The sequence below is a fragment of the Chelonia mydas genome, chromosome 3 (assembly GCF_015237465.2).
Source record: "Chelonia mydas isolate rCheMyd1 chromosome 3, rCheMyd1.pri.v2, whole genome shotgun sequence".
Taxonomy (NCBI): domain Eukaryota; kingdom Metazoa; phylum Chordata; order Testudines; family Cheloniidae; genus Chelonia; species Chelonia mydas.
This window is the reverse complement of record NC_057851.1, coordinates 48,116,111-48,129,511: the sequence shown is the minus strand read 5'-3', so window position 1 is coordinate 48,129,511 and position 13,401 is coordinate 48,116,111. Positions and strand designations below refer to the sequence as shown.

The 13,401-nt window shown below is 40.2% G+C and overlaps 1 protein-coding gene across 3 annotated transcripts in view; it reads right to left on the bottom strand.

Annotated features, from left to right (window-relative positions):
• Positions 1–492: 492 nt before the first annotated feature.
• The window catches only part of LOC102941036 (isoaspartyl peptidase/L-asparaginase), a 232,952-nt gene continuing 220,043 nt past the window's right edge, over positions 493–13,401 (bottom strand). Inside the window, exon 8 of one of the 3 annotated variants that reach the window (XM_043542437.1) lies at positions 493–3,426. In XM_043542437.1, coding sequence (XP_043398372.1) covers positions 3,212–3,426 — 215 coding nt within the window. In that variant the 3' untranslated portion in view covers positions 493–3,211. The remainder of the gene's footprint in view (positions 3,427–13,401) is intronic. The other 2 variants (XM_037894266.2, XM_043542439.1) reach the window with 2 other exon arrangements.

Below are 13,401 nucleotides of genomic sequence, written 5' to 3'. Positions count from 1 at the left end.
CAAATCCTTCCAACTCCTGGTCAGACCCAGGAGGAATCGACCTTGTCAAGGTTCCTCCCCCACTCTGAACTCTAGGGTACAGATGTGGGGACCTGCATGAAAAACCTCCTAAGCTTATCTTTACCAGCTTAGGTCAAAACTTCCCCAAGGTACAAAATATTCCACCCTTTGTCCTTGGATTGGCCGCTACCACCACCAAACAAATACTGGTTACTGGGGAAGAGCTGTTTGGACATGTCTTTCCCCCCAAAATACTTCCCAAAACCCTGCACCCCCACTTCCTGGACAAGGTTTGGTAAAAAAGCCTCACCAATTTGCCTAGGTGACTACAGACCCAGACCCTTGGATCCTAAGAACAATGAACAATCCTCCCAACACTTGCACCCTCCCTTTCCTGGGAAATGTTGGATAAAAAGCCTCACCAATTTGCATAGGTGACCACAGACCCAAACCCTTGGATCTGAGAACAATGAAAAAGCATTCAGTTTTCTTACAAGAAGACTTTTAATAAAAATAGAAGTAATTAGAAATAAGAAATCCCCCCTGTAAAATCAGGATGGTAGATACCTTACAGGGTAATTAGATTCAAAACATAGAGAACCCCTGTAGGCAAAACCTTAAGTTACAAAAAGATACACAGACAGAAATAGTTATTCTATTCAGCACAATTCTTTTCTCAGCCATTTAAAGGAATCATAATCTAACACGTACCTAGCTAGATTACTTACTAAAAGTTCTAAGACTCCATCCCTGGTCTATCCCCAGCAAAGACAGAATATAGACAGACACACATACCCCCTTTGTTTCTCTCCCTCCTCCCAGCTTTTGAAAGTATCTTGTCTCCCCATTGGTCATTTTGGTCAGGTGCCAGCGAGGTTACCTTTAGCTTCTTAACCCTTTACAGGTGAGAGGAGATTTCCTCTGGCCAGGAGGGATTTTAAAGGGGTTTACCCTTCCCTTTATATTTATGACAGACCTGGACTGTGAATTCAGAAAAACGGCCAAGCTGAGGGCTGCCGTAAAGCTCCGAGGTGAGCAAATCCGTCAGTAAGCGCAAGACCCACCAAGGTAGAGCAGGAACTTTGTCACACCTGAAAAACATAAGGCACCTCCTCCAGCCTGGGGGAACGTGTAACATTAACATAGTTAATATGTCTTTTTTCAGTACATTTCCTGTCTCCCTATCCCACCTCTAGCCACTGATGTCTGGACTCTTTGCTACACACTTTATAGTGGATGCTGGAGTCCCTGATAGGAGACTGTTAGACTAGCAGTGAGCTCCTGACAGGATATTTTTGAGCAAACCACTGACAGTCAAACACAACCCAGTGCAAATTCTGAGAAACTTGTTGGTTCATTTCAAGCAGTTCACACAGTCCTGATGCTACCTCATAAACTTTGCCTTTTTCTGTTCCCCTCCCAGCTTGTTGAGTATTGACCTTCCCTTTGTTCTCCCATCCAATCTTGATATGCTTAGTGGAAAAGCTCTCTGCAGCTCTTTCTTTTAGGTGCAGTCTTCACTATCTCTCGAGTTCACTTACTTTCTCTTTTCACTTCTTGACTGAAAACATCTCTTTCTCCATTACCTATACCTCTTAATTTATTTCACTCTGCCGATACCTATTTTTTTAAAATTGTATTACCATGTTTAATTCTGAAAAATGTTTTAGGAAAGAGTTTGTATGAAAGTGAGCACAAAATGAAGTTATGTGTCTTTGTTGTGCACAGCCAGTGTGCGCACCTCACAATTGTTTACCTCCTCAATATCTTTGAAGTTGGTGTGGCAAAAATAAAATATCACAAGCTAAATTTGCTACTGTCCAAGATTATTTGAATAAGTCACCTCTATATTGCTGCAGCTGACATCAAAGCTATTCAATTTAGGAAAAAACCTAAAGTACAAACGACAGCATCTGATTGCTAATTTATTTTTAGGTGATCCAAGACTCGCAGCAAAATGTATCTTTTTTATCTTATCTGTCAGTGTTTATGGAAAACATCCATGGAGCGGCAAGCCATAACCAGTAAGATATGGAAACATTTCAAACTCTACTGTATGGAGGATCATAGAAGAAACTTGAATGCCTCATAATATTTCTGTAGTCCAAAGTATTGGACATTTCTGTAAAAGGGTGACTGCTTTTAGGAAAAAAAGATTACAAAACCAATGAAATACTGTTACAAAAATCTATACAATATACTTGTGAAAGTGCACCTCATTACTGAGTAAGACAGATAATTCTTCAGTGAAAAAAAAAACTGCAGTGCAGGCTGTGAAGATATATAGATTGCACAGACCAAAAGGAAATTTTATGTGAGATGAATCCTTTGCACAAATAGAGTCTGTGCTTTGCTCTTTTTCTCATGAAGGTTTCTGTTATAAGGAGGTATTGATGCAATTATATGTGTGAAGCTGATTTTTAAACGCTGAATTTTGTACATTATGTGGAACATTAATCCCACCTTGTTTTGATTGCTTGAAGAGAGCAATGCTGTTTTTACCAGAAAGTGGTTTATTTGGGACAGTCTACTTGAAAGAACGTGTTTCACTGGGTTTGGGAGGAATTAATGAAAGGACCATAAAGGTGGTTTAACAAATAGGGTATTTCAATCTTTCAAATGTAGAAGAAAATAAAGTCTATAGCTTATTTTGGAAGACATAAAAGTAGTTCCACTGCTTTCTGTATTCTTGGGGTAAATATTCAGCACAAAACATTAAAATATACTTGTGGGATTGCTATTAAGACTTAGTTGGATAAACTTGATGGAAAGCTCAACTTTTCCATTACATTAAAATTTTCTAAAAATGCACAACAATGAATACATGATACATTTAGAGAGCAAAGGAAAAAAACTTGCACACATTACTGAAATTACCCGAGTTGGATGTGGATGTTGCAGCTGAAACATAGAATATCCTACACATTTTGTTTGTTTGTTCACTACAGTTGAGATATTGAATTTTGCATGAAACACCACTCCTATGGAACACTGACTCAATGTAGCATTTAGCATTTTCTCAAAGTTCTGCAATAACCAAATACAATGCCTTTGGAAAACTATCTTTATTAAAGGTAATAAAGTCATTTTTTTAGGAATCTTCTTGAATAAGAAGTAAGTTAGTCCAAAAATGCATACATACACCCTTCATTAAGAATCATGTAGCACAAACTAATAACATCCAGTGTAAAAATTCCCTCCCCAAAAAAGTTTATTTGGGGGGGTTAATTATTTCTTGAATTGTTTCTCCTGGATTTAGGCCATACATTAACACTCCTTCCTTTATGCCTGCCCATGCCATCCGCTTGGTGGTGAATCGTGCTGTCCATTCTCCAGTTTTGCTGACAATTATAACTCCTCCCCGACCATGGACTCTCTTCTCCATATAGTGAAGAGAAGAATCTGCAGCTTCCTCTGGAGTTTTACCTAGTGTTAGGAGCACATCTGATTAGCTATTTATACACACAGTACAAAAATATAAAGACCGTTAGTAGTATACTTTAAACGTTGACATTATTTATTAGCTTTCCTTTTACCTTCAAGAATAAAAGTAACACATTGAATAAGCTAAATGAAAATACAGTGCACAAAAAAGAATAATTTCATCAATTTGCTAGAAATGGATTTTGATGGTGTTCATTTTTCAGTTGGTCTGCAATAACTCAGAAGGGTAAAATGCTTATCAATCAGATTTCTGCAAAGTTCATCTTATGTACATGAAAGTCATAACTATAAAGGGAAGGGTAACCACCTTTCTGTATACAGTGTTATAAAATCCCTCCTGGCCAGAGGCAAAGTCCTTTTACCTGTAAAGGGTTAAGAAGCTCAGGTAACCTGTCTGGCACCTGACCAAAATGACCAATGAGGGGACAAGATACTTTCAAATCTGGAGGTGGGGGGAAAAGGCTTTTGTCTGTCTGTGTGATACCTTTGCCGGGAACAGATCAAGGATGCAAGCCCTCCAACTCCTGTAAACTTAGTAAGTAATCTAGATAGAAACTGCGTTAGGTTTTCTTTGTTTTGGCTTGTCAATTCGCTGTGCTGGAGGGAATGTGTGTTCCTGTTTTTGTGTCTTTTTGTAACTTAAGGTTTTGCCTAGAGGGAAAACCTCTCTATGTTTTGAATTTGACTGCCTGTAAGATTATCTTCCATTCTGATATTACAGAGTTGTTCTCTTATCTTTTTTTGTTCTTCTAATAAAGTTCTGTTTTTTAAGAATCTGATTGGGTTTTTTGGGTCTTAAAAATCCAAGGCTGGTCTGTGCTCATCTTGTTTATTCCCAAGCCTCCCCAGGAAAGGGGGTGTAAGGGCCTGGGGGGATATTTTGGGGAAATAGGAACTCCAAGTGGTCCTTTCCCTGTTCTTTGTCTAAATCACTTGGTGGTGGCAGCATACTGTTCAAAGACAAAGCGAAATTTGTGCCTTGAGAAAGTTTTTAGCCTAAGCTGGTAGATATAAGCTTAGGGATTTTTTCAAGCGGGTCCCCACATCTGTACCCTAGAGTTCAGAGTGGGGAGGGAACCCTGACAATGATGTATAAAAAGTATTTTGCTCAAACCTCCATTTTACTTCCAGTTTGTTTTTCGTTTCCAACCCACGGTATGGGACCACCATTCTGCAATTGTTTCACACTCCCACTGAACTCAGTGAGAGCTCAGCATGAGTGAATGCATGCTCAAATACATAAGATTGTACATTATTTGGGGCAAGGACTGTCTTTTATCTAAGCTTGCAAAGGGCTCAGCATGTTGTAGCTAGAACTGCAAACATAATAATTAGTAATCAAATTCTTGATGTGTAACATAATTAGGCAGCTTCAGGGCAAATCTATAGAACCACCATATACAAAGCATGGGGAATTTTAGTGGGCACCCAATTTTGTCTCACTTCCCTTGCTTTTGATCAATGCTAAGCTGCTCAGAAAAGTACAAACTCTTCAGAAAGCCTCAATTCTCCTTCTGCTTTATTGAAACAAGGGGCAAAATTGTTAGGAACAGGCCCCTCTCGTACATGCATCACACTCATAGTACAACTTAGAGGTAGCAAACAGTGTCTAGGGCAAATCAAGGAGATATGAACTGCATAAAATATCCCAAACAGGCTAAATATCAGCTTCATTTGAGGAGTGAAAATTGTTCTAATTGCTGTCCAAACATATTTGGCTCTGAATCCTGCCAGCAATACTGGAATCCCTGAGCCTATCAACTACTTTTCCCTAACAGGCCCTGGATCCCTTATCTGAACAGATTTTCTGGAAGAGGATAGGAAGTGCTTACTAGATTGCAGTGCCCCTGCTATCATTTGGAGTCAGGTGCTACCCCACCCCATTTTCCTGGATCTTTGCATGTTGAAATTTTGGGTAGCGATGTCAATAGTAAAGCTACTTCTTTAACCCCAAGGTATCAGAGATCTCTTCTGGGGAGCAGGAGGCTGCACATCCTTTATTTAGACAATCAGAATGACTTGCAAAGCTGCCAAGAAGATTTTAGCTCCCAGCTAAGAAAAGCAGAGGAGGATTTCAGGGCACTTTGAGCCCCACAGAGTCAGTGGGGTTTCAGCAGCAGCATGACGATAATGTGCTCTGGATAGGCAGCCACCTCCCACCAGCCAGAAGAGACATGTTGAAGGCTGGGAGGTAGTGACCTTACCATGCAGCCCACTCAAAGATTCAAGATAGGGTGAGCAAACATTGGGACTTCTGATCCTGAGAGATGGGGTTAGTAGAGAACCAGCCAGTCCAAGCATAGCACAGCTGAGAAGAAGTTGGGGGATATTTAATATACTGGGTAGTATACCCCTCCCCAGAAGACTTCAAAAGGAAGAGACACCATTGAGGACTTTATGGGGTGGGGTGTTGGAGTCTCGGAGTCTCCACAGCTGATAGGAAAAATATATCTAGGACAGTATGTGTTTCTCACCAGTTGGAAAGCTGAAACATTGAATGATGCAATTGAAGAGGGGAATCAGACCTCTAATTTTGTTCCCTTATTATAGCATCCATCTGCTTTATACAAGTTTTAATTCAGATCTGTCTTAGGGTCTTTTTTAAAAAAACTGCATTACAGTATGTCAATGGTGAGAGAATAATTACCGTAACTCCCACTCCTACCCAACCATGCTGAAGACATTCACAGAGGCATCTCTCATAATGTTCACTAGAGGCTTAGTGGCTAGACGCTTAGTGTTCTCTGACTGGTTTTTGAATGTTATAATTCTTGACGTCTGATTTGTGTCCATTTATTCTTTTACGTAGCGACTGTCCAGTTTGGCCAATGTACATGGCAGGGGGCATGCTGGCACGTAATGGCATATATCACATTGATAGATGTGCAGGTGAACGAGCCTCTGATAGTGTGGCTGATGTGATTAGGCCCTATGATGGTGTCGCATGAATAAATATGTGGACAAAAACCAGTCAGAGAACACTTCAGTCCCTCTGGTCACTCGATTACAGACCTAAAAGTCACAATATTACAACAAAAAAACTTCAAAAACAGACTCCAACAAGAGACTGCTGAATTGGAATTAATTTGCAAACTGAACACCATTAAATTAGGCTTGAATAAAGACTGGGAGTGGATGTGTCATTACACAAAGTAAAACTATTTCCCCACATTTATTTTTCCCCCCTACTGTTCCTCATATGTTCTTGTCAACTGCTGGAAATGGCCCATCTTGATTATCACTACAAAAGGTTTTTTTTCTCTCCTGCTGGTAATAGCTCACCTTAGCTGATCACTCTCGTTATAGTCTGTATGGTAACACCCACTGTTTCATGTTCTCTGTGTCTATAAAATCTTCCTACTGCATTTTCCACTGCATGCATCAGATGAAGTGGGCTGTAGCCCATGAAAGCTTATGCTCAAATAAAGTTGTTAGCCTCTAAGGTGCCACAAGTACTCCTGTTCCTTTTGCGGATACAGACTAACACGGCTGCTGCTCTGAAACTTTATTTAGAGCATGCTTTATAAATGTTCCCCACAGCATAAGGCTTTCCCCAAGTCTTTGCCAACTACCAAGGCACTGGACAGAAAAGGGTAGGCCTGACAGTTCTCTGTAATCTTGAACTCATCTCTTCACTCCCCTCTCCCCACCTACTCCTGCCTCTCTTTTAACTGTTTCCAGCTAACAAGCTGAACCACCCAGCTAATTAATCATTGAGTACTTGAACTATTACCTCATCAATTTGCCCCACGTGGGGACACTTCCACAGTGCACAGAGTGGTGCACTGAGGGTCTCTCACTCTGCCACAGTGACCCTTTCCCTCAATTCAGCATTTCTGTGTCTGGTATGTAGAGCTCTGATGTAAATAAACCATTTCACTGGGGTATTAAAAGATTTCACTCACTCCATCCGGAATGTTTAAAAGAAGATTAAAAACTGCAGATACCCAGGTTCCTTTCACTCTCCTGCCTCCTAACAAAATACAGTGTCTGGAGTCTGGTACAGAATTACTTATTGTAATGTTAATCATATTTACTCAGATCATTATTTACCTCCTAACAAACTGTTGAAAAAGAACCAAGGTCAAAAGGTGGAAAGCCCCAGCAGAGTGACAATTTTATTAAATTAGCTATTTATATACAAGAGGTCCAGGAAATTCCACAAGGACCAGCTCATGGAGTTTCTGACCAATCTCCCTCTCCAGAAACTAAGGGGCAGGGAGTACAATCTACTTATCCCATGGATCTTTGGTATCATCAAGGAAAGGAACTGCCACTCTCCTGGATTTCCCTCTGAGCGGATACTGTGTCTCTCAGTTTCTTGACATAGTAACCCCACATATGGCTGAGTCTATGATTCCATGAAATCCACTAGAGCAATGGATTGTTTAGTTAAAACAAATGGAACTTTCTAAAAAAAAAAATTAGTACACTGTAGCAGTCACTTTTTTTCAATCCAGAAATTTAAATGCCATAGTAGAGTAAAGATGTATTTGCCCCAGCTGCTACTACATGGCTAGGTTACCACAAAACCCAAAATTGCTGGATTTTATTGTAAGGAATAAATCGGTGAATCATGTGTGTAAATCCCTTGCACAGCTCTAAAGATGCACCCACAAGTAGTCTTGAATTTGTAGCAAGGAATATTTTATTTTCCATTCTCAATCTCTTGCATGATTTATGATATTCTTCAGAGCTGAAGCACAGATTACCAGTCTCCTGGCATACTCATCTCTTAGAAGGCAGCATCCTGCACATATAAATGCTGGTAAGCCAGCTGTCAGTTTTTACAATGTGCAGGTCTGATGCAATTTGAAATTCACAGAATCATTAATTGAAAATCTGGGTTATGGAGATTAGTTGTACCCTAGATGGCACAATACTATATTGGTATGTTCTTTACTGCTCTGTGTTCATGGTACTGTATTTCAAGGCACCCAAGTCAACTGTTCAGCTTAATCACATTCCACCTGAATAGATGGTATACAAAGATGTGGAAAATATGAAATGAAAAATACAAATATTTCACTTTTAATCTGACACATTATAGGTGAAAAACCAATCTCTACAAACAAATGGAACTTTTTTTTGTCTTCAATAAGGAATTGATTTGCCTTTGCCATAGGGTCAATGACCAACTTCTCTTGCTGATCAGTTTAAAGAGTTATCTTTATAACAGAATTCAAACATTTATGTGGGTATTTATGTATTGACACTTTTAACAGTTAATTTCCATGTTCCTGTTGAACTTTGCATGGGGACTGGTGTCTGTCTCCTTGTCTGGTTGGCTATGAGAGGCCCCAAGGTTGGAGATGAGACGGTCATCTGAGGTTACCACTTCTGCTTATCAGAATGTAGCCAACAACATTTCCACAACGGTGTTTATCAGATTTACACCAGTATAGAAGAGGACAGAATTTGGCCCAGAGCTCTTGGTCTGCATGGCTTCATTGGAGTCAAGCTATCAGGACTTCCCTGGCCAGCATCACCCAAAAGACCCCTCTTAAAAGAGGGATATGTGCCATAAAGGAGAAGGGTGCAATAAGTAATGCATCCTTAGGCTATATAACATGTATATACTTATGGAAAACTGACTTATATTTAACTTGTTTTCCTGTTATGCTTCATGAACTATCTTCTGCCTCTACAATAATGAATGCCAGCACCTTAGTCTCTGTTTGTCCATGTGTCTTGTTCAGGTATGTAGGTGAAAAGAATAAAGCTTTAAGAACAAAAGATTGTTCTGTCCTGCTTCTGTTGTCTATGGATAAGAATTCCTTCCCTGGGCTTATCCTTGGGCCCCCAAACATTATGGGCTAGATTGAATCAAAGCCTTGGTCTACACTATAAATTTATGTCAGTATAACTATGTCCCTTGGGAGTGTGGAAAATCCACACCCTGAGCAACACAGTTATACTGATCTAACCCCGGTGTAGACAGCACTATGTTGACGGGATGGCTTCATCCATCAATATAGCTCCTGTCTCTCAGGGAAGTGGAGTACCTACGCCAATGGGAGAAGCTCTCCCGTCGGCGTAGGCAGAGTCTTCATTAAGCACTACAGGGGCACAGCTGCACTGGTGCAACTGCGCCACTGCAGCGCTATAAGCGTAGACCAGCCCTTAACAGGGATGAACCTAAAGGTCCAATTTAGCTGGTAATGCTTTGGGACCCAGATTCTTCCACTATTACTCAGATTGAGTAACACCTTACTCTGCAAGGAGCCCTACATAAATCAATGGCAGAATCGGGCCTTTATTTATAGGGCATCCTATGCTCAGCAGGCCTTTTGGTATCTTACAAAACATTTTAAACAAAGAAAACATTTACCACTGATACTGTCTACTGCTTTTTTTTTTTTGCTACAACACTTAGGCTTTTTTATTTTATTTTATTTTATTTTACATTTAGATTCTATTTTAAAATTCGGCAGATTGTATCAGCTGTTTTTAAAGGCCTTCTATGTCTCCCCAATAAACGTCATATGCAACAGTTGATGCTATTTTTAAATAGTTTTACTTTTACTTAAATGAGACCCTTAATTTAAAGACATTGCTTTAGGCAGAAGGAATTTAAATTGTCACTTTTAGTTCCTTTAAGATACACCTGCAAGGAAAAACATCAATTTTACAAGGCTGAAAGGCTTGCTAATTGTCAGGTTGTATTAACTCTACTTTTTAAATTCACAACAGTCTTTGTTAAAAAAAAAATTCCTCAGAGGGGGTATAACAAAAACCACAGGATTGTAATTGTCTGGAAATTGCAGAACTCACATACCCTTAGCTTGTCTCTTAATAAAGCAATTGAAGAGAAAACCTTGCCAAGGTTTATTTTTATAGATATTTCTCTGGGAGTATCAAGCAGAACTAGTCTTCAGAATTGGACTAATTTTGGAAGCAATTCATCTGTGGCAACTCTGCAGCACAAGTAGTGCTCAGTCCTGTTTTCTCCCCACTGAAAGCATGTTGCACTAAAAAAAGAGAATAATAATTTCAATTAAACTGAGAATCATAAAGCTGTGTAACAAATCTCTGGCCCTCCTATCTCCACACCACACAGTAATAGGTAAGAGAGACAATTATTGTTTTAACCTGTAATTTTATCTCTTATAGGTTGGGACCCACTTATCTGGTCAAGCACTGTTAGGAAGTAGCCAGCAGTGAATAACATCCTCCAACATTTGGAGCACCCGGCAGGAAAACATATTAAAAATATAAACAACTACTTTGGGGTAAGTGTTCTCGAAGAGAAACACAAAGATCCTGATCTTGCAATGAACTCCGGTGGGCACAGAGTTCTGTCTGCTTAGTGCTCGTTGTAGGATTGGGACATAATATTAAAGAACAGTGGTACGGACTTTCTTTGAAAATGAACTTAGGAGCTGGATTTTCAGCTGCTTTGCATTGCTGGAGCAGCATAAAGCAGATGGAGTGTACTGGTAAGTCTGGCCCCAAATGCTTAAGTGTCTTCTCTACAAAAATGGAATAAGAATCTTTTGAATTATGAGTGGCCCTGAATCAGGTGAAGAAAAGTGCATTCGGTTAGTAGGACCAGGGGAAAATATAGCACTTTGGCCTATTAGACTCAGATAGACTCAAATTCGGATGCTCTGATAGGCTCCTTTAAGCAGCATCGTTTGGATACACACATGTGCTCTTCTGGGTTCCTTGCGTTTGGCTCCTGTTTGGTGCAGTACACATACTTAAGTTTGGCTCCTGCTCAGTACGGGATGGACTCCCCACTGGGCTCTGAAGAATTAGTATTCCTTTAGTGATGTCTGTTGCTTTCTTGGGCTCTCCTCCTTCCCTCAGGCCTGTTGACTCATTGGGCAGACATGGGGAAGGATTGTTGGACGAGGTAGTTCAGACCTCTCAGCTATTATTCTAGGCTTTCTGCAAAGTCAGAAAAAAAAACCAACGCACTCAGTTAGGATTCTGATTTTCTTTTCACAGCCATATCTGCTGGAGACTTACTATTTTTTAAATAGAAAAGGAGTACTTGTGGCACCTTAGAGACTAACAAATTTATTTGAGCATAAGCTTTCGTGAGCTACAGCTCACTTCATCGGATGCAATTGATGTAGCTCACGAAAGCTTATGCTCAAATAAATTTGTTAGTCTCTAAGGTGCCACAAGTACTCCTTTTCTTTTTGCATATACAGACTAACACGGCTGCTACTCTGAAACCTATTTTTTAAATGAAAACATAGATTCCAGAGCACACGATGGCAGGCTTCAAAAAAGCACCAGCTTGCCACGCCACTGCAGGCTGGGCCAGTTCAAACGCTGGTTGGATTAAGTATAATTATAGAGTTTCTCTTAATGTGTTTCTCCTCTAGCTTTAGCCACTCCAAGTCCACAGTCTGAAATGGGAAACTCTGCCTTCTCCTTTTTCCTTTTCCTTTTGAAAGCATCCAAGAGCATCCCTGAGAAGGACGTTGTGAAAATCCTGTCATGTTTAATATGCAGCGAATCAGGTCTACTATATTGTCCAGGTAGTTTTAATTGGAAAAGATAGCTTAAAACATCCAAGTAAGAGCTTTCAAAGAGGGAAAAGTAGGTTTCTCAATTTCTTTTTGAGGTTTCGCTCTGTTATCTGAGGAGAAATCTAATCTGCAGTATGTTTTGATTTCAAGTTTATGTTTAGTCTTTCATTTCTGAAATGATGAAGAGGAGTTGGGTTTCACAAAGTGAGGAACACAAGTTCTAAGAGGAGAAGGAGAACTTCCCAATGAGAATGTTGAAAGAATTCTGATCCAGCCATAGCAAGTAGGCCTTGTTTAGAAATTCCAGGAGAAAGGGGATTTAGGTCACCTGGAGTAGAAAATTTTGGTCTGCCACTAGAAGATGGGACTGGCTCAATCTATATACCATAATGCATTTATTTGTTTTGCAAATCCCATCTATGGCACTTGAAAGGTTGAAATTTGATAAGTGATGGATGACATTCTGGTAACTCTGATGGATAGGCAAAGTTTCAGATGTGGCATTCTGAGAATACCAAAAGGTCAGGTTTCTGTGTCAATAGAAACATGAAATTGCATCTGTCAGTCTGACACTGCTTTATAGCTATTTGGAGAAGGCTAAATTATGCTGCTTGTTTCCTTTTTGTGGAGCTACTTGAGAGGTCAGAGAAACTCATGTAAATAACTTCCCAAAAGGTTTTACACATGTTCCAAACCCTTTCCCCTCTACTGGCAACTCAAAGGCACTGGGAGTTCCATACAATGTTCCTTTCTGATCCCCAGCTCCCCTTTGCCTACATTTTTGGATGTTTGATCCCTTTCAGAAAATTGGAGTTGTAGGCTTGGATTGTCAAAAGAGCACAGCACCCAACGGCTGCCACTGAGGGCAAAAGGGAGCTGCAGGATGCAGAACACTTCTAAAAGCCCAGCTTCTTCATTTAGATGCCTAAATGGCAGCTGAGATCTTTTGAGACTCTGGCCCCAGTGGGGGCTACTGAGCATTTTCCAACTCTGGCTTGTAGTGTATTCATTTTCATGGCTTACTTTGACTTGGCTCTATCATAATATTTTGCATTATATGCAATGAAGCCAACACGAAAAAACACTTCCAGTGACCAACTCCAGTAAAAAGAGAGCCTCCCCAGTTGTGTATTTATGTATGAAACTCACAGATTATTATAGACAAACTGGTATTGGACACATATATTTAAGGTTACCTACAATTTTCCATTATAAGCCCTAGTAGATGGCATACCTTGCGCCCAATAGTATGCTGGGCAGTGCAGAGTGGTGGGGGAACATGAGCTCTCCTCCTTCTCCAGAGGATTATTCTTCAAAGGAAACAAGGCCTGAATAGTCCATCCCAGAGGGACAGCCATTGCAGAGGCTGCACAACACGGGGTGGTTGGTCATGTGCGCCTCCGTGTGAACCCACAAAAAGGCAGGTGACAGTTCAGCCCTTACTGAATAACAGAGATAGAAATAGAACCTG